The following is a 21,312-nucleotide window of genomic DNA, read 5'->3' on the forward strand; positions in this document are numbered from 1 at the left end:
CGCCTACTTCACAGGATTACAGACTGTGAAATTATCCAATCAGAGGTGCTTGTCGATTCGCAGGTATCAGTCATCACGCGTAGGCCAACTGAGGTGAAAGACTGCGAGGCTTTGAAAATTTCATAAAGTACCATTAAACTTTATGACACACCGAGTGAAAATAAAGGTGTTTGGAGGAATGGTATCGAAGTGTCGCCGCTGAGTTGTTGGTTTCTTTACTTTTTATTTCTCCGCATAAACATGAGGTTGCGTTTAATGTTATCACGAGGCTGTGCGAACAATTACCTTTGGCTCTTGTCGAACAGATGCCGATCATGAATTATAACACATGAACAGGCTTGTTGCCCTTAGCATCTAATAACAATCTAAACAAAAGACAAAACAAAGTGGAACCGGTTGTCACGCCTACTTTGTCCGACATTAGAGGCAGATTTTGTTGGTCGAAAGATTCAGCCGTCGAGGTACCACTTTCCACGTACCCCACGAGGGGGGAATAAAATGAGCCAGGAAGCCAATAACACTCCTGCATTTAGAGCGGAGAGGGAACGATAAGCAGTGAAGTTGTTTTTCCATTTAAATTTGCTATCTCAGAAGAGAAGAGTAACCTTGCTGTGGTGCGCTTATGAAATATTGTCTGTGATGAATTAGTCCTTGGCGGCCGTCTGGAATGTTTGTGCAGCCCCGCCGATCCATCTTGATCTACACAAATATTTCAATCATTCACTCACAAAAGATGTCCCATGTCTTGACATAAACGCCAGGCTTTTCTAAACCGCCGCTCACGTTTTATTTCAGGTGAAGTACGGCCGCTTCGGTTTCGTGTGGGATGCGGCGGTGCTGGAGTACGCCACCAACAACGACGAGGATTGTTCCTTCTACACGGTGGGCAGCAACGCGCCAGATCGCGGCTACGGCATCGCCATGCAGCACGGCAGTCCCTACAGAGACATTTTTTCCCAGAGGTAGGCGCCACTCCCTCGAGGCAACCGCTCGGTGGCATCGTGGTTTCTTCTTGAAAGTCACGATTGACATGCAAATTGGTGTAATTCTACATCACAACTGCAGGCGCCCCACTCCCGCTGCTCGCTTTTTCATAAAAAATGAATAACTTTCCCCGAGATGAATCCTCATATTTATTCTCTCCTTGTCTAAAGGTCAAACAGATTTTCCATCAGCACTTTTAAATTCACTTTGACAAAATAGAAAATGTCCACTCTGATAAAATTCTGCCTTCGGCGATGCTTGAAAATCGTCTCCTTAAGCCAGTCGGCAACTAAAAGCAGAATAAATTGTGCGTTCTGTATATCTTTCAGGAGGCAGATTGCACTCTCTCAGCCTTGTGAGAAGCTACATTGCTTAGCATTAGCATCAATCCTTTCTTCGCTGCGATTCACACATCATCAGACAATCTTTCACGAGACGCATATCGACACAAAACATACAGCTGGATTTACACTGCAAGTGCAGGTGCCTAAATATGATTCCATGCCCGTGTCGAATTTTGAATATTTCCATCCGATTTTGACAGATATGGGCTGTGTTTATATTCATGAGCGCAAGAAACATCCTCGTGCAGGGGTCCAAATTGCAAGTAAATAATTCCACATACATCAGCACTAGACAGGGACAGCATTGAAGGCGACAATAAGTCAATTATGTCATATATACTTTTTTTTTTTAAGCCTGCCAGTTTCGTTTGGCAATATAATTTTAGTCAAACATGCCGGTTGTCTATAATGTTGAGACCCAAGTCTCAAGACGACATCCTCGTAAAGACACAGTAATTCTGACGGTTTGTTGTTTTGTTTGGCGGTTTCTCGGTGTCCTTATGAACAAGATTGACGTTGAATTGTAAAACAAAACAAACAAAAGTTTTCCCTCTTCCAAGTGTGCCAAAGCATGACAGCCAACTCGCCTTAAAATGTGGAACTCTAATAATTCAACTCTATAAAGTCAAAGCGGGACCGAATGTCTCTTGTGTGATGAAGGTGATAGGCCCTCCTTCCTGACTGGAATGTGGCTGCATCAACAAGAGACTTGCATCACGGGTTTGGTGGGGGGGGTGTCAAGGGCCTGGTATTACTTTGCTGGGTTCTGTTTTAAAGGCTACTGCTTGAACATGTAACCTACTAAACAAGATAACCTTGTTGACTTAACCGTATGTAAATCGGCATGGGGGGGGGGGGGCATATAAAATCTTGCCTCGGGGCACCACATTGGCCGGGCCCTGCTGAGTGTTATATTTGCGCATCTTTCAAAACATATTTTCATGCATATTTACAAAGCACATACCACCTTCTTAAAAAAAAAAAAATAAACTCTTAGTGATTATTTTGCACATTCACTTGAGAAAATCTCATCATGCACACAGTGAATTACAAATAATTAGCAACACCAATCGCCTCACGACCGACCTCATTTTGTTTTTGTCGATCCAGTTATGAGCTCTGCCCTGATTGTTTCCTTGTAGGAGCTCGGATGCCTCGCAGCCCGCATTGCAGCTGCAGTCGTATAAATCCCAAGTTTTTCTTGGTGGCCTGCGTATGGAACGCTTGTGTCTTTCTAGTGCAGCTTTCCTCTTTTTAATGATTGTGTGAAAGGGACTCATGACGAGAACAGGGAAAACATACTTTGTCGAAGGCTGTGATCATCAGTGGTGTTGTTCAATTTCTATATACTGTCAATTAAAACGGTAGGTTCGTCAGTTTATTTCAGCGGGATTAGTAAAGCAAACATTTGACATGTTTTGAGAGAGACATTTCCTTTGTGAGTGCTTTCAAGTAGAGTTATGTTGCTCATTATTTCTATCAACAAGTTGTTAATTAGAAGTCCATAAATCCAACTGTTTTTTTGACCATGCAAACCACACATGCAATCACACTGCAGTTTGTTCAATTGTGTGAACAGCTCATTTGTTAAACAACACTTATTCGCCGTCACAGAACTGGAATTAAAAAAAAAAAAAAGTTGAGATGGTTCATTTGCCATCAAGCAGAGGAATATTGTTGTGAAATATACTTCCATACTGGCTTCAGTATAAAACGAAGAGGGGATATTGGAAGGGGTGATGCAGAGTGCAAATGTGCATATGGGATTTTAAACACACACACACACAATGCGACATATTTTTTATAAAAGGCCAACATCTGCCTGAAGCATTCATCGTCTGACAACTCACATTCTTTTGAAACACAAAGCTGCAGTTCTAGGGTTTGTGTCAGTCATCACTTGTCACTTCCCTTCATATATAATGCATGTACATGACCGTACAACGTCAGGACAACAACAACAAGGAAAAACAAATACATTTTTGTCAAGCACGCATCTTTCCAGCCATTAAATGTTTCTCTCCATTGATGTGTTGACTGTGAGTGATCCATCTCAATAATCGCTTTGAATATGTTCAAGGGTATAGCGCAAGGATCACTACTGGGTCCACTTGAGATTAGTAATAATTCTGGCAGTAAATATATATTCATGTTGCCCAGTGTTCACATCAGTACTTTGGTTAAGTATTTAAAGACAGTGTTCATTGCCTTTGATAATTTTCCCTGTTATCCAGGGACATGCGTTCAGGGCCAGCAAGTGAGTCAGGGCCTCCATAGCTCCCTCTGCTGGACGTCTTCTGCATGTGACGAGTAAAAAAAAAAATTTTTTTAATGTAAAACAAATAAACAAAAATGATGACATTAATTTCCAATGTAGTTCTGTAGCCCGTGTTTCCATTGATTTTATTTGTTGAGCTAATAATTCGTTTGGGACATGCAGATTTAGTCGCCATCTTGAATTCCTGGTGATCCCTTCCATTTACCTGTAACTGCATTTGGCTCCAATAAATTCATAACTCATTGAATTCTTTTCAGATTTTGACGTAATGACACCAGACACTTAAGTAATTTTATAATTGGGGCTTTCATAACATATTAAATACTCAGGGAAGCTCAAAAGGTATTTTTACTTCAAAAAAAGGTCTCCAAAAAAGACAACTTGACCTGATATTAAAGATCATTTTATTTTTCTTGCTAGCACATCGTTCCACAGTGTGGAATCAATTGAATCATAATTAAAAGCTCTGAAAACAACCTTACCTTCCCTTAGACGTGTTTTAATGAAGGTCAAAATTGAAATATAGGCAAACCATCTATTTTGACTTCATATTTTGACTCCAGGGAAGTGGTGCCTCACCAGTCATGAAACTCACCGCACGTCACTGCTAGGATTAATTCTTATCAAAATTTATTTGGTGAGAGAGCTCTTGATGCCCAAAAGATGCCCTCATGAATCTAAATTATTCCTAACATCGACAGATGACAGAATAATTTTTTGCCAAAGCTAGAAAGGAACATTACACTGCGCATTTGGCCTGTGTGTTTTTGTCATCGTATTTAACTTCCTTACGCTCAGCTATTGCCCGTTGCTCCCCAAAGCTATTTTTACAGATGGGGACGGATGATTGCCTCTGACACTATAGAGAGAGAGGGGATGCCATTGTCTTTAGAAAGCGACAGCCTCCTCTAACGTCCTCATTTTCAACCACTTTGATGTGAAGAAGAAGCCATTGCTAGAGGTCAGGTGAAGCGCCTCCATCTGGGTGTGCTTGCTGCAGCAGGGGAACAAATGCGGTGGCTGACTGCGTGTTTCCATGTTTGTGTGTTTTTCTGATGGATGGAGACAGCCTGCAGATTTGCCAGAGTCGGAAAAAGTCCAGTGTGAAGGGATAGTCTGCTAATTTCAACTGACAGCTACACACAAGTCGTTTTGAGGTCCTGAGAGGAAATGAAAGGAAAATAGTCAAAAGCCTCTCTCACGGTAGACACACACACACACACACACACACACACACACGCATTCATCAAATACCGTGTAGATTTACTGTTGCCAGTGGGAGGATTAAAATTTAAAAAAAAAACATATTACAATGATTCAAAGGGTTTGATGCCCGCTGTTCACAAATTTATGAAGTACATGTGACATCCGCCATGAATGTCCGCTGAGCTCAGAATTTCGTCTGCCTGTACCCTGGTCAAATACACCAAAATCATGTTCGACCAGCTGTGCCAGTATTTCAAAAATGTTGTTGAAAAGAACGTCTGTTGACGCTTTTGCTGTCAATATTTGTCAATTTCTGTGCAAAAAAGAGAACTTTCATTACTTCTCTGCTGTCATTGGCTCTGTATTCTTTCACGCATTATTGGCATTTGTATTTTTCGTTATTCTTCCTTTACTCTGAATCTCAATTGGGATGCGCCCCGCATGTACCACCTGCACCGGTTCATGCAGAAAAACAAAATCAAACAAAACCTTGCAAGTGGCATCTTTGTGACGCTCACTCATCCTCATGACTGCTGAAAATGTAGCTGGCTTTTAGAATACCTGACACAAGTATCAAATAATTTTCATTTTAAACTGGCCAAGCTTAATTTTGTCATTGTTCATTTGACAGCTGACTGATTTCCTTTTCATATCTTAGCCAAACAATAAATTGAGGTTAAACGAGTGTCGCTGTTGTGTTGAAACAATTTCTCTCGCACAAAATTCTCCTCAGATTGTATTAAAGCACTGCAGGGACCACTGAAAACAAAGTTAGCCCTATATAGCTCTTACAAACTGTTTTCTCAATGCTTTTTGTATTCTGGCAAGCAGCGCCCCGGGCAATAAATTTGTTGCAAATACATTACAGTTAAAAAAAGAAAGGGAAAAAAAATCTATCGATGAACTGACTTGTGAAAGTTTTTTTTATTGTCGACCTTGAAGAAAAAAAACCAATAAGCATCTGAGTTTATTCTGTAAACTAGCTACAATAGAGATTAAATAAAAGGCGCCGTTGACGCGCGCACAAAACTGCTTTTGTCCAAATCAATTTCGCAATTTGAGTCCCGGCAGAATGCTTGCAAACAGTTCGTGCAGACCTTGTATGTATGACATCCATAATGTAACGTTTATGTCGTTGTCGCTGGCGAGCTATCATTCAAACGCCGCCCACACAGTTAGTGCTTTCATTAAATCTTTATTATTCCCAATTAATGATGGCAACGTTTCTCCCCTTCACTCTCTCAATGTGTTAATGACGGTTAATGAACATTTGACTTGACTGTGTTGTTTATCCTGCTCCGGCTTTGATGATCCGCTCCGCTTCGCCCACACACTCTGCCTTAATGAGACCTAATTGAAAACTTAACTTACGCTAGGAATCCTCCGAACACTTATTGGAATTACTGAGCTTTTGCTAAGTTTGCTTAAGGGAACAAAGACCTTTCATCCCTGCTTGTAGGGCTTCCGCGTGAAGAAAAAAAAAATGGGAGCGTGGCGACTCCTCGACTAGCACTACGGGATCACAGTCGGGATCGTCTTGTTTTCTGTGTCATGGTTTCCTTTGCGCTCCTAACCATGTGGTGGTCTGTGTGGTTTTTAATGCCTTCTTATGCAATCGGAACCTTTAAAGTTTAATACAATCAGTTCCTCGACACATGTTGTCCTTTCATTTGAAATCGATTACATTTTGAGACGCACAGAGACGAACAACCATCCACACACACACTCACACGTAGGGACAAGTCAGAGTGTTCAATCAGCCTGCCATGTATGTTTTTGGAATCTGGGAGGAAACCGGAGTACCCGGAAAAACCCACGCAGTCACGGGTAGAACATGCAAATTCCACACAGGAAGGCCGGAGCTGGAATCGAACCCAGTGCCTTTGCGCTGTGAGGTCGACGCGCTAACCACTTGGTCACCGGGCCGCCCGCCTCTTACAAATATTGATAAAAATCTGATATTTATCTTATCTGATAGAGAGAGTCTGGCATTGTTGGAAATGTACTGATTGGTGATATGTACACACCAACAGCACGTTAAAAAAAAAAAAACAGCTGCTGTGAAGATGAACTACAATGAAATTAAATATAGTCTGAATATGCTACATATGAAGCACTGCGTGTTGATAATGAATTAAGCAAACTAATTTGGGTGCTACATATCTTTAAACCACACGGGGAGAGAAAAAAAATGTGATGATGCAATTGAATGATTCTCTTTCTATTCATTTCAACTTAAAAAAGGAAAAAAATTCCCTCTCAGACTCTCGGCACCAACTAAGTCTTTGAACCGAGGTTCCATTGTATTGTAATTTAACCCTTTCATACACCAATAATGATAACCTGTAACCTGATAACATGATAAGCTGTCCACTGTAGTAACCGCAGTCCCTGAAAGGGTTAAATTGAAACTGGGCAGCCATTCCTTCAGTTTACTCTAAATCCACCCCAAAAGCGCCGGGCTGTCTTTTTCTGCTTTCAGTGTGTGTTCGTCGTAGCTGCTTGTACTCAACAATCAGCATCATATTGCTGGTTAATATTTGATCATCATTGATCTCAGCTCTGTCTAAAATGTCTGGGTCAGCTAGAATCGTCTCCTTGTTCATCAGGACAGCATGTGTTTTGCCGCCTTGACAACATGTCATCAGACAACAAGGATGGTCACCAGAGAGAGTCGAATTTGGCACTGGGACCTTCTGTTTGATCAAAAGCGAAATCGAGTATGCACTACCAGTCCTCAGTGTCTTGACGGCGATTGATGTCGAGCTGTGCCCCAGCCTTGTTCTCGCAGCTTTTATCCAAAAGCATAGGAAAAGTGCTTTAATAAAATGAGCCCTTTTTCAAAAATCGGGTCCATGCCGCTGATTAATCTTGCCACTCTTGATGGTGACCTGCTAGTGGGACTGGACAAATCAACAAAATTACACAATCCGGTGTCATTACTCTTGATCACAGCTTTGACTTGTTTTTACCGTGTGCAAGCAATTAATTTGTACAAATATTTTGAGTAACCTGGCGTTTTTATTTTGCCACCCATCTTTTCGGCAGATTTTCAGCTCCTAATTTTTGCTTCAATGTTATTTTTATTCATTCTCATTTGGACAAGGACATTTCCAACAAATCCGCCTGAATGTTCCATGTGTTGTTTTGTGCTTTGCTTTTGTTTTTGTTTTTTTTGTTGTTTTTTTTCCTATATTGTGGTAACACAGTTTATAATTGCTCTTGGGGAAACAATGTAAATGTGACAAGCACTGTTGTAATCAGGCAGCGGCAAGAAATGTTTATGTCTCGGTTCAGCCGGTATTGGAATTCACTTGAGAACATGGTACCATTGAGTGACTACAGTTTTGAAGACAAGTTCGGCATGGCTCGGTATGTGTGCCTGAGGCTCGAAACCCTCTCCCTCTCACTCGCTGGGCTTTGAGAACAATGCTCCTGATTTCATTGCGTAAAAGCGACAGTTTACTGGCCATTTTCAAAAGCTCATGCATTGAAAAGCAGGATCGCCGCTGTGTGATGGAGAGAGTCCAATAGCTACAGTCCATTAAACAACCCCATTGAGGATGTGTGATATTGACTTATTCCCAGATTAATGCGGGTCACATAACAGTAAAGACCATGATCATAATTTTATGGTTAAACTCATTCAAAGGAGAATCCTCCTTGATCTACCGTTTGGGCTATTATGACACTCACTAAGCCTGAAACAATAACAGTATAGAAACTGAAATACGCATAATTCTTAAGGCATGAACCTGTGTAGTCTTTGAAACCACCAAGATATCGGAAGTGCTCAGGGATAAGGTCAGGACCAATCACGGCTCAGTTTACGAATGTCACAGGATCCTTGATTGGTTGTTACCTGAGTCTTGAGCACCTGATGTCATTTTCGTCGATGGTATTAAAATGCAGTTCAGCCTTTAAAACACAAGTTTGATGCCCATCTGCTTCCAGTCACAACCGGCAAACAAATATGACCTTATTTTACCTGGATGATGTGGAATTTTTATGCAGTACAAAGATGAAATGATCCTGCATGAATCAAAACCGGCGGACAGCATCGAGCCAGCGGATGATGTCAGCGTCGTTTAGCCAATAAGTGAGCTGTCACCCCAGTGTTGTTCTCATTTAAGGAGCTGACAGTCATACATTCATCTCACAGCAAACTCCCCATGTCCATCTACTGAGCTCACCTTCTCAGCTCATTTTATTCTACACGCGTCTTCTGTTTGTCTCTTTCATTCTTTTGTCTTGTCTCTCTTGCCACCCCTTCCCCCTCACTGCCCGATTTTGTTGCCAGACCCCCATTTCAACACAACCTCCTCTCAATTTCTCACTCCATTTTCCATCATGTCCTACGAGCCACTCCAGTCGCTCGCCCTCTACCTCTCAACACACGGCGACTTCCCGCGTCCGTTGTCTCCGACCGAGAATTGCGTTTGCCGCCCAGGTGGCGTCCGCGGGGGAAAAGTGAGCAAGAAAAGGGAATGACGCTGCCGCGGGAATGTTTTGCAGTCGTAGTGCAGCAGCCAGGTGACACTGCGAGGCTCATCGCCTCTCACTGAAGCATTTACCAGGATGTCTAACCCCTTGTGAAAGATCTCTCGACTGTGCCACCTGATGCATGACCATCAAACTCATCTGCATGTTAAATGACTGCAGCTGTTGCTCGTCGAAGTAGACTACCAAGGCATAAACTTAGTCTCAGGTGAAAAAATATATACAACATACAAATGTAAAACTTCTTGGTCAGGTTCTAAGTTTAGCTTGATGACATACATACATTTGTCATCAGTAAATTAATAAATTGCCTCCCCATGCAACTGTCGTCCCAATCGTTTCCAGGCCGACTTGGAGCTGGTTGCAGCGCACCGCGGCAGGCGTCGCAGCGGAGGGTGATTCCACCCATTCTGGACTGCACAGGCCCAATCCGGTTGCCTCTAAACGGTTTCACTCCCTCTCGCGAGTCTGGCAAGAACATTTCATGAGATGGGACTTCACGGCAATTACATCTCAGAAGCCAAATATGCTTGAATGCAATTGCTTAGTACCAGGAAAATACGGTCCTTGCAAGTAATACTGTAACAATTTTACCGTATCTAAATTGTAAAAATATTGCTTTTATTTTGAGGAAAACAGTAATGGAAACCCATCTTATCTGGAAGTGTCCTCAAGCAAGATACTGATGTCTTTTAGCATCCATTTCGCACTGGTATGAATCTCGGTTATGACATTTGCAGCTGTTACAAGTGGATAGTGATGATATTCAAACATCAAACACTGTTTTAAAAAAAAAAACACACACACACACACATGACCTTGAAGATTTTTTAGTTGTTAAGCCTCCTTTTTGTGTTCCATTCAAACTGATTGAGACCGTTCTGTAGACACTGACTGACACCAAGTCAAATTGGCTTCTCAATTTGCCAGACGTATCAATCTAAATATAGCCTCTTTCCCAAACCATGATGATGATTGGAGCTGATGCACTATAAAAACATTGACACCCTATCACACACAATTTATCCTCGTTTCCTTATCTGAAACCTACCACCCCCCCTTTCAAGCCAAATCACCCTCCCACCCACTCGAATCAATTAATAATGCGTCATCGACTCACCATCAAGGCCGCTGCCATCGTTGCCATGGTAACACCCAGTCCGCCACTGCAGAGAGAGCATTAGGGACCTCAAGCTCACACACACACACACACGCACACACACACACATCGTTTCCTTATCTGAAACCTACCACCCCCACACACACATCAGGCTGACATTTGCCCTCAATGCCACATGGGCAAACTTCTCCTCAATTGCTTTTAACATCCAGTGGTATAGAGTTAAAGTCATTATCGATCTCCCCAGTCAAAGGCAACAATGTTAAAGCAAGGTGAAAATGTATTACACACACTCAGACAAACACACATCTGTTTCATGAACACATTCCCACACACACATATGCACTCACGTTGTTTATGTGTTTACGTAACTCCCAACCATTAAAAACATAAAAATGCACACGGATCTCGAGTGACACTTACTGTAAATCACATTTAATCTATGACAGGAAAAGCTAATCCCCTAATGCATCAGACCAGAAGTGACATTGAGACCAAAATTGCATTGTAATGTATAGTCGAATTAGCGCGGCGTTGCGGAATTTCGAAAAGACATGACACTCGGAGGAGACGCACTAAATCTGACAAGTACGGATGAATTCAGACAGTTCACAATTCCATGTAATAAGGGTGGGAGCGCCCAGGCAACAAAGCTGGAGGAAGTTCTGAGTAAAGGTTGATAGATGTGGTGAGGGAAGACATGAGGACAGTTAATGATGTCGAGGAGGAAGGGGGGAGATGGGCTGAGATGGAAAAGGATGTCGTGCTGTGAAGTTCTTGAAGAAAAAAAAAAAAGACACACAATGGTCACAATTCCAAGTACTGTACTGTAATTTAAGTCATCCCTTCCAAATAAGGGTCAGTTTGTATGGTCCAAAAACCTAGTAGAATGGAGCAAACCAAATATATGACAAACTTTAATTGCTATGAAATCTTTGGACATGGATTGACTTTCAAGTTAACTTAATTTCAGAAGATATCTTACCATAAGAATTAAGAAAAATGTCACAATCACTTCAATTTGACTATAATTAACACCATCCATTCACACATCCCTTTTCCAATCCGCTCTTCCTCACAAGGGTCCCGGGGCATGCTTGGAGCCTATCCCAGCTTCATCGGACACTAGGCGGGCGGGACACCCTGAACCGGATGCTAGCCAATCGTAGGGCACACAGAGACGAACAGCCATTCATGCTCACAATCACACCTAGGGACAATCCAGAGTGTTCCATTAGCCTGCCCTGTATGTTTTTGGGAATGTGGGAGGAAACCGGAGTACACGCAGAAAACCCGCGCAGGCACGGGGAGAACATGCAAACTCCTCACGGGAAGCCTGGAGCCGGAATCAAACCCTGCACCTATGCACTGTTGAGGCAAACATGCTAACCAGTCACGCCCACCGAGCCGCCTGGAAAACACCAAATTTGTGAATATAGCCGGCCACGTGTTGCCTGAAATTTTCCACCCATCTGAGCATTCACTCAACATCAGACATGCACACAGCGGCCAAACCAGTGTCGCTGAAAGTTACTGCAGTTTGGTCAAATGACATCTTTTGTCTACTGTCAGCTTTTAATGAAAAGACTGTAGGGGCTTTTTCTTCCGGATTTTTTTTTTCCCCCCGGAAGCCTTTTGAGTTTATTCTGTGTTGTTGTTCTTGTAGCCTTTTCTGCAATCGCTTGAAATGCCAACATATTGGCATTTATTAACTGTATGCGTTTATCCTCAAATGGCTCACAAATCACTAGCTAGCAGCAATATAGTCATGTCATGCCCCACATATTGATGTTCAATCCAATCATAGTTGTTCATATTTGAAGAAGTGTGATCAGTTTTCTTTTGGTTTACTTTCCTCAGGGTTTACCAAACTTTACTGCTGATACATTGGCCTCTTAAAACTATGTAGTTGCTTTTTTGATCATCAGTGAGCCATCACTTTTCTTTCAATGCATGTTTGTTGAATGAAAATTACAAGGGTTCAAGGGAGGCACATTTTGTACATGTGGACGACATCAGGATGGCCATGAAGGAGCTGCGGAGGATCATCGAAGAATCCTTCCAAGCAGTATAAAAGTGTGGCAGAGAAGGTTGGGAAAGTGAAGTACATGGATTACTTTGAAGGGAAAAACATATGATTTGAATTTGAAATACTGTTTCTGATGTATGGAACCAGTCCTGGAACTTTTCTGATACACCTCGTACGTACAGCATACTTTCTAACAACGATACGGTGGTACATGATAACTTCGACAAACTTTGGGTCCTGAGGAGGTGGCGTTTTTCTCATGAAAAAGTTTGGGTCAAGGCCTGGATATATTTATGTCATTTGTCTTTTCCTTGAGCGACTTCTTTCTGACTTTTGCAGAGAGGTGAAAAGAGTGCCTTTTTTTATAGTCACCTTGAAATGCCCCGCTGTCATCACCGTTGACTTGTCCAAACAAGTTAAAATGAACTTCTTTATCATTTTTTTAGCTGACCTTGGTGAAACTCTCAAGGACTGCCCTATATCAAAACGGAAGCCTTCCATTAATTGGAATGATATCTAACACAAGGTAGTTGAGGTCAAATTGTGTTGGAACATTGTCCAATATGCTTAGGGTGGTTGGGTCAAAGGAGTTATCCTATCATTTCCAGTCCCAGTATGCATTATAAATCACGTCTTACTCACATGGGCCCAAGAAGTAAGAAGAGAATGTCCCGAAATGACAGTGACATGGTTGTAAAGATTTTTTTTGCAGCGTCACAATAACATGGGCCTCGTTTCTCCAACTATTGTGGGGGAAATTAATTATGTAAAGCATCTGGGGGGCTCATTTGTTTGATGCCCGGTCATCTTTTTTTTTTCCTTTTCCTTATAAAGACGAGGGACATGCACTATAATTGTTGTCAGCAGGCTGTCACTGGAATTGCACGAGGGTTTTTCCTCCTCGAGGAAATTCCACGCATAATCCGCAACATCTGTCGCGTCGTACTTGTATGTGTAGGTTTTAACTTTGCGATTGTCCTTCGAACCTTCGTTTAGCTCTATTTGTGAGTACTGAAGGGGGTTATTTTGCCTGAAATGCCTATTTTGTGCTCGGATGGTGAGCCTGCATGAGCGATGTCTTTGTATTCCCAATTTGCCCTTCTCCTTGTTGTTTCTCCTTGCCTCCACTCTAATCACCTAGCCGAGAACAAACAGAGATCTCGAATGCGTATGTGTGTGTGTGTCCGCGTGCATCCTCTTGCACCCCAATAAGAATGACCCACTAAAAATCGTAAGCTGAAGGCGAACAGAGGGACCCCATCAACCTCTGAGCTGTATTCTCTCTGAAGCCATCAATCGCCGGACTAAGGCTCGGCTGCATAATGACATTGTGGCTGGTGTACTCTTGCTCTGCTGCGAGACATATTAATGTTAGCCACGATGAGTCTGACAACCCAATATGGTGTTGTGGGCTCAGGGAAAGGATATAACGGAACAACACTGCCCTCAAATGGAACAGAGGCTCTACAGCAATCACAGAATCATCTGTGGCGTTGTCACTGGTGTGTTTTCCACCCCCTCCTGTTTGCTTTGGCTTTGAGAATCATGAGAGTCGCACAGTCAGTGATATCGGTTATCCATTCAGGATTTAAGCATGTTCTCACGTTTTTGTATTCGGCATCCTTTATGGTGGCAAACGGCTCATTTGTCATCGTTTCATAAGGCGGCTTGAATCCTCAGCTGTAGAAGGGAGAAACAGGTGAGCGGAACGGAGAGGGTGTGGCTATTTTAGAGTCTATCGGCGATGATCTCCCAATTCACTGACTGTACTCGTGCGTTTCAGCGACGGGGGATCTTCATGCTTTGCTTGATGGGCACAGGTTCGTATGAAATTAGAAATAGCGTGTGAGCTAACGTGGAACTTTGTATTGGCAGTTACATTCGCACCATCAGGAGGCGCCTACGGTCGGCCACTCATGAAAATTAGTTGGCCACCGCCGTACACGGTGCGACACTTCAGTTGTGTTCAGCTGGGATCTCAGCAAAACGGATCATCAACATCCAGTCGCTGACGCACCGTACGCATCTCATTTCTTATTGACTCCAATGTACAAAACCATTCAAGTCATGGGATATATTTAAACAAAATAAAAATCACTCTACCTTTTTATCCCAAATTCTAAATCAGACGGGTAGTCTGCAATTAGCCCGTGAAGCTACTGTAGCTTTCTGCATTACACAGAGCAAACAGTTGAAACTCAAATTCAGACACCTGACACAGAATTCAAAGTCCTTTGTTCACAAAAGTTTCCACCTCCAGTTTAGAGTTCTATCAAGCCAATGGCAATTGGCTCCAAAACAGGACATGTTAAATATGACAGTCTTCAAGTTATCGTATCATCGAGAGACCACCGTATTCACCTTTCTTTGTGCTTTCTTGACACCCCTAGAATCTTGGAGCTTCAGCAGAATGGCGACATGGATATACTCAAACTCAAGTGGTGGCCAAAGGACAGCCCTTGTGAACTCTACAGCTCGGCGCAATCGCGGCAAAGCAACGCCCTGGACATCCATAGCTTCGCCGGCGTCTTCTGCGTCCTGGCAGCCGGCGTGGTGCTTTCCTGTCTCATAGCCATGGTGGAAAGCTGGTGGTCACGGCGGAAGGGATCCAGGGTCCCCTCCAAGGAGGTAAGCAAGTGGCTGTGTGACGTGAAGAGGCGACACGGCCCGGGAAAAGATTCCAGGCCCGACGACAGTCGAGAATCGATTTAAGAATAAGGACAAGGAGTAAGAACAGAAAGCAATGGGATGAATGAAGGATACGTCAAGCGTAAAGATAGTCGAATAAATAGTCATTGGGTATAAAGCCCCGGAACCATCCAGAACATTACACAAAATGGGCACATTCATCTTCTTCCGCTCATGAAACACTTTTTGCACTCCGACATTGTTCTTCTCAAGAGGACTATATTTGTTACAAGGCACTTCTGTCAAAAAGAATCTGGAAGATACTGTATCAGCTGTCCTTTAAGTGGAATTGATCTTTTGTGCATACTCCTGCGTTTACGACCCGCAGCATGATAGTCCTTTTTTCAGCTTCCCTCTACCATTAAGGTATATACGAGCTTTTTAGTTTGGTTAAAGCATTCTGACAGGTCGTCAATCTTACAAGTCGTCGACAATGCGGTCACAGCCTTCAAAGAATTAAAAAAAAAAAGACATTCTCCCATCTGATGCCAAGTGAATGTGCATGTGAATCATACATGCACACAGTGGGACCTCCAAAGTCCATTCTGTGACAGTTGACGTTGCGTGTTGCTTTTCCTGTTCAAATTTCCAAAATGGTGAATTCATTTTACATGATTGAATGTGATTTTTTTTTTTTTTTTTTTTTTTTTTTTTTGCGCAGAACACTTTCCAGCCACAATTGTTGCCATTGTAAAAATCAGGCAACAGTTCAATTTCCTATTGTCACACAAGTGTGAACAGCCGTAAAGAAAAGGTATTCCTACTGAGATTCTGATGTTTTATGATGAATAACCAAAGTTTGATGTGTGTCCAAAACATTTTTCAAGAAAAAGCAAAACACATCTTTTTAGTTGCTAAGTGGGTTGACGTCTCACCCAATTTCATCATGATTGTCTCATTCATGGTGATGGAACTTAAAAGGCAGATTCAACCAGGAATGTCTTTGGAAGGTTCCACTCTCACTTTGTATCTTTTTCTTATTCTAATAACAAATACTGCCAGGAAAAAAAAAAAAAAAAACATCCAAAGACCACCATTCCAGATCATACCCACAATTCCTCTTGAAATATGCCATCTTTATAGTTTGTAATCATGCTGTGGACCTTTTAAAGTTAACTCTAGTTGTTTGATCATCTTTTCCATGCACGGATGAGTCGGTCCATCCATATGGGCGTTAAAAAAAAAGACTTAGCAGTAATAATAGAGTGTGAGATGAGGTTTTCAGGAAAACTTTTACCGCAGTAATTTTCCAATAGAAGGCTCTTTAGGACCATCCAGGTGGTCTCTTTTTAGTGTACAAACACATTAACCTCGGTTGTTTCCTAAAAGCTTTATTCATACTCAATTGAGTGGCGTTCCCGGCTTCAAAAATGTAGCGAGAGCAGTCACCATTTTCAGCGGTAGTAAGCGAGCCATTTAATTTAATTCCGTGGAGAACAGAGGATGCTGATAATGTTAAAAGCTACAACAAACAGCCCCGGGCCCTTTTTTTTTTTTTCAGGAACGCTGCAATTTTCCCTGACCACAGAAGAGTCCAAAACGGTGACTCACGACATGAAACATGGATATTAACACCGCTGGCACTCTCCTCAAAAAAGACAGCGGCACCTTGTAAATTAGCAGCAGCCCCCTTTGTGTTTGTTCACCCCAGCAGGCATATCAATTGAGGCAATCAAAGTGTTTTGTTTTTTTTCGGAGAGCGTTTTCATGATAGAAACCCTGCAGTCCTGCTAATGCGGATGCTTTCTTTGCTCCACCAGAGACGAGAGCGCGTAAAACCAAACAACAACAACAACAACAAAAAAACAAAAGCCTAATGGCAACAGCTTTACTCACTTCTCCATTAATAGATTAAAATCACACGACCGTGGGTCACTTTTACCAACCATTAGCATTCATCGCATCCAATCTCTTCATTTTATCTGGCTAATCTCATCTCTCTGCACTCCCAAGTACAAGCGGGTCCAATGTTTCAGTCGATGACTTTAATTACAACCGCAAATGTGTTCATTCAGAACACGCCGCAGATGAACCGAAGCAAATGCAATTATAGGTGAAATCATTTTTACCGTTATCCGGGAGGCAATTAAGAACACGTTACTAAACATTTCGGAAACTCGCTCGAAGTAACGCATTTCAAGCAGATAAGCGTCACCATCGGTTTTCAGAAAATAGCTCTGTGAAGATAAGTTGAGTGTTATAGGTAGCGCGGAGGTAGAAGTGAGTTGCTCATTAGCATTTCTGAAATTGCTTTGGGGTCCCCGGCGTCAGCACCTTCAGCAGTAATTAATGCATTGCTTCTGCAATCTTTTGTTTGACATGGGATGGACATTTTAGTCAAATGAATGTTTTGTTGACCCACCCTGTGGCCCATTTGATCGTCAAGTTCTACCTGCTCTCTCTGTTGATTCCTCTATTGGAAAACTCTGAACACCTCTGCATACACAATTAGGAGCTGAAGCGCGCACACACACGCGCAGAGTCCTCCCCTCCTCAATGTCAGGTCCTCTGGCGAGAAGCACTTACAAAAAGGCAACACGCTTGACAGCCGGCTGACGGCAGTTTGGTTCTCCCCTATGTTACGACTGCCATCATTTCATCCTTATTGCTTCGGTAAATCAAGTTCAACAAATTAAATAATTAGCCCACATGCCCCCTGCTCATTACTTAGACATCGAGTATGACTGGGACCACGTACATTATGTTCCATTTGGAAGAAGGGACCAGGCACTAAATACAAAAATCAAGACAAATTGTTCGCACAGTGTGATTCCCCATAAAATATCAAATGAATTGTATTACAAGGTTAGAGTGCACAACTTTGTAATTGCGTATTATTAGTTGAGGCTGTGTTCACACTGTTCACATCTGGTTTCGGTCAAGTGTGAATATTATCATCGGATCCTGGGAAACTAGGAGACCAAGACCAATTGAAGGTTAAAAAAAAAAAAAAAAATGATTAAACTGTCCAATTACGGTGTGACGTTAGATTTTTTTTTTTTTTTTTTTTTTTGGGACAGCTTTATGCCCAGTGTTTTAAAATGCCGTCTGAACACAAAGTGAACCAAACCAGAGTACTGAACACCGCTTAAGAAAGCAAGGGAAATCTCAGAATGCCACTATGTCTCAGAATGGTGATAAAATAAATAGTCATGGACGTAGGATTCGCACCTTGACCGTAGATCTTTAACTTTTTCTACGTTTCCCAAATCAATCAAAAGCTATGATTTCAAAATCTTAAAAATCCCACAGCCACAAGAAACAATGTTGCTATTAGTTTCTTTGTAGCTCTTTCAAGAATGTTTGACAATGTTGAATACTTTTTGTGCGGTTTGGCTCACTTTGCAATAATTACGCAATAATCTCTTTCTTAGAAGCAAAAAATGGACTCCTGAAATTCTAAATAACGCATCACTCGGCCAGTGTTGCCATTTCTGACAACCCAGGAAACCCCCACCCGCTAACCGCCCCCTGCTGAAGTTCCCTGCCCAGTTACCAGCTTTAATCTGTCATTCAGACCAGTAGTCATGTCAGCCACTGAGCATCCACAAAGACACCCGGCCTTCATCTGAACTCAAATTATGTTCGCCCCCCCACCCCCCCATAATGCCCAAAAACCCACGCACACCCCCTACCCGTCAGTTTCAATGAAGAATCAGCCCCCGACTGAGCACAGGAGAAAGTCGCAACATGAACAGGATGGACAGCGAAGATTTGTGGGGATGACAAGAGCCTTTGATTGGGATTCTTCGTCAAAGTTTGGCATTTCATTGTTGTCACAGACAAAGTAAAATCATTACTATTGATAAATTTGAGGAATCGATATCCCCCACAACAAATTGGATTTGAAATGATCACGCAGATGTCTGTCGGAGCAAGCTGACATCGAAGTATTTTAATAACCACTTTGGTGTTACCATGGCATTGATGTCATTAACCTAGTCAGCCATGTTTGGTTTTGATCCCTGACATTTACCTTCTGCCTTGCTGGTGCAGTGATCCATTGATTGCTTTTTTCGGACGATTGACGACGACTTGCCACTGTAACTTCAAAATTAGATTATTCAAGCAGTTTTGAGGACTAAAAATATTGTGAAATCATCATGCTTGCCACCCGCCTTTCAAATGTGATTACTTCTGGTCTCACTGTAGTTTGAACACATCTAATTCAACTTGAAGGCAGCTTGATAGATAAATCACGCGTTGCGTTTTATCTCCCCGGGAACGCTGGCATATCATTTGGCCAGTGGATTCGTTCTCGTTTGTTTCATGTCACCCGTCCTCTTAAAGTGATATTGTGACATGCTCAGTTTAAGTGACGAACTCGTTGGCCTCCTGCAATCTCAGTAAACGTGTGTGCCACTTGAGCCCGCCATCCCTGGGCACCCCGTGTGTTTTGTTTTTTCAGCTTCACATAAAACAGAACTGTTGGGTCGCCTCGTTTTTTTTTTATGCGTGGGCTGGGGAAGGCTGGATTAATAAAGTATATTGGCACAGCGAGGTCACTCTTGGCATGAGAATTCCACTGCGGTGAACTTACTGCGTACGCAGAATAGCACACAGTATGGCTGAAGGTCAGTGTTGTTCAAAGCATGAGATTCGGGAAAGCCCAAGTTGACAGAAGTAGCTTCTAGTATAATGAGCTAATGGCTAAAATAGACCCCTTGTAAACCCAAACTGGCCAATCACATCGCACCACGGGCTCCGACAGAGTTTTAACACTTTACAGTTGTTTTCAATCTCTTTGAACTCTAAACTAGCTTGTGAACCAAAACGGTCATGTTGTATTTCTAATGTGAGGTGTAGTTGCAATTTGTCCCGCTAGCAAGCATAGCCAGCTAAGCTAATGAAGCGGCCTGATTTGTAGCTCATCGGTTTGCATTTTGGCTACCAACTGTACTTTGTGAGTACTGATTCCTTTTTGGGGTTGTTTTTTATTTGTTTTGTTTTGTTTTCAGTTCTGTCTGATTTTGCTTTATCCTTTAAAGAAAACTTGACCCCATCTACAAGGATCTTTTTGGACTCTTTGCTCTTTGGGGATCACATTTTCTTTTCAAATTTGAGGTCAAGCATAGACAAAGTAGATAAACGACCAAACCATTCAAGTTCAAAGAGTTCACTGTACGAGGCTGATATCTTGTTTTCTGAAAAAAATTTGAAAAACAGATTTGTCGGCAATTTTTATTTTTATTTTTTAATGTACTCTGGTAATGTTAGTCGCTTCAGCTACCGTATTTCCCATGTTGCCTGGAAATGACGACATCTACACACGCACGCACACATACACGCCAAAGCTGCCTCACCTCTTCAATCATTCTGGCTTGTGTTGATCAAATGAATGCGCTCAAATCTGTGCCAAGTATGCCATAAACATTCATGAATCCCCTGCGGATTTTGACCCTTATGTGTTCCATCAAGTTTGTTGTACACTCAATAAAACTCATATACTTACATTCGCTGATGATCACACTCAACCAAAACCCCGTACGCCCAAAGAAAATGCATCCCAATAAGTGGCGCGCACCCGCTCAGCACCTATCAAACATCTACTAATCTGTGGCTGCGCCTCTTGTGTTTCCTCTACATTCTCTCTAAAACATTCCTGCGCATACCGTCCCTTGACATGCATACTGTCTGCTGCAATGTTGTCTTTTGACCTGTGTCTGTGTGCTATATGATTCTGTGTGGAATGGCCAACATTGTCATCTACGGACATGAATCTTGGTGTTAACGTTTGTTTGCCGCAGGGTTTATACAACTCATGCACACGATGCAATACACTTCCAAATAAGAGTGTGGATTTAATTTGCAGGCAAAAAAAATGATCCCATCATACGTCCTGGTTATGCTCTTAACTGGCCTTTTTTTTTGTTTTTTAATATATGCACATGTTGGAAGCAATGCTCCCAAATGATCATCTCCGCCCTGACTTCTACTGACTAATTTTGCTGCGGTTTAGACAAAAATTCTACTTTTTTGATCTTATCGATGATGTTTTAGTCAATGCACATCTGGCAAAATGTGTACTATCATTCTACATTTAAAAGTGAAATCTGCTGTTGATAATATCAGTTGGAATTAACCCTTTCATGCACAAATAATGACACCCTGTAAGCTGATAAGCTGTCCACTGTCGTAACCGCTGTCCCCGAAAGGATTAAAG

The 21,312-nt window shown here is 42.2% G+C and overlaps 1 protein-coding gene across 4 annotated transcripts in view; it reads left to right on the plus strand.

The window, feature by feature from the left end:
• Positions 1-21,312, plus strand: part of grid2 (glutamate receptor, ionotropic, delta 2) — a 163,706-nt gene that overhangs the window by 134,578 nt on the left and 7,816 nt on the right. For all 4 annotated transcript variants that reach the window (XM_019888840.1, XM_019888847.1, XM_019888864.1 and 1 more), the window contains exons 12-13: positions 796-962; positions 14,852-15,089. In XM_019888840.1, the coding sequence (XP_019744399.1) occupies positions 796-962; positions 14,852-15,089 (405 nt within the window). The remainder of the gene's footprint in view (positions 1-795; positions 963-14,851; positions 15,090-21,312) is intronic.

Source organism: Hippocampus comes, unplaced genomic scaffold, assembly GCF_001891065.2.
Source record: "Hippocampus comes isolate QL1 unplaced genomic scaffold, H_comes_QL1_v1.1 scaffold155, whole genome shotgun sequence".
In the NCBI taxonomy this organism is placed as follows: Eukaryota; Metazoa; Chordata; class Actinopteri; order Syngnathiformes; family Syngnathidae; genus Hippocampus; species Hippocampus comes.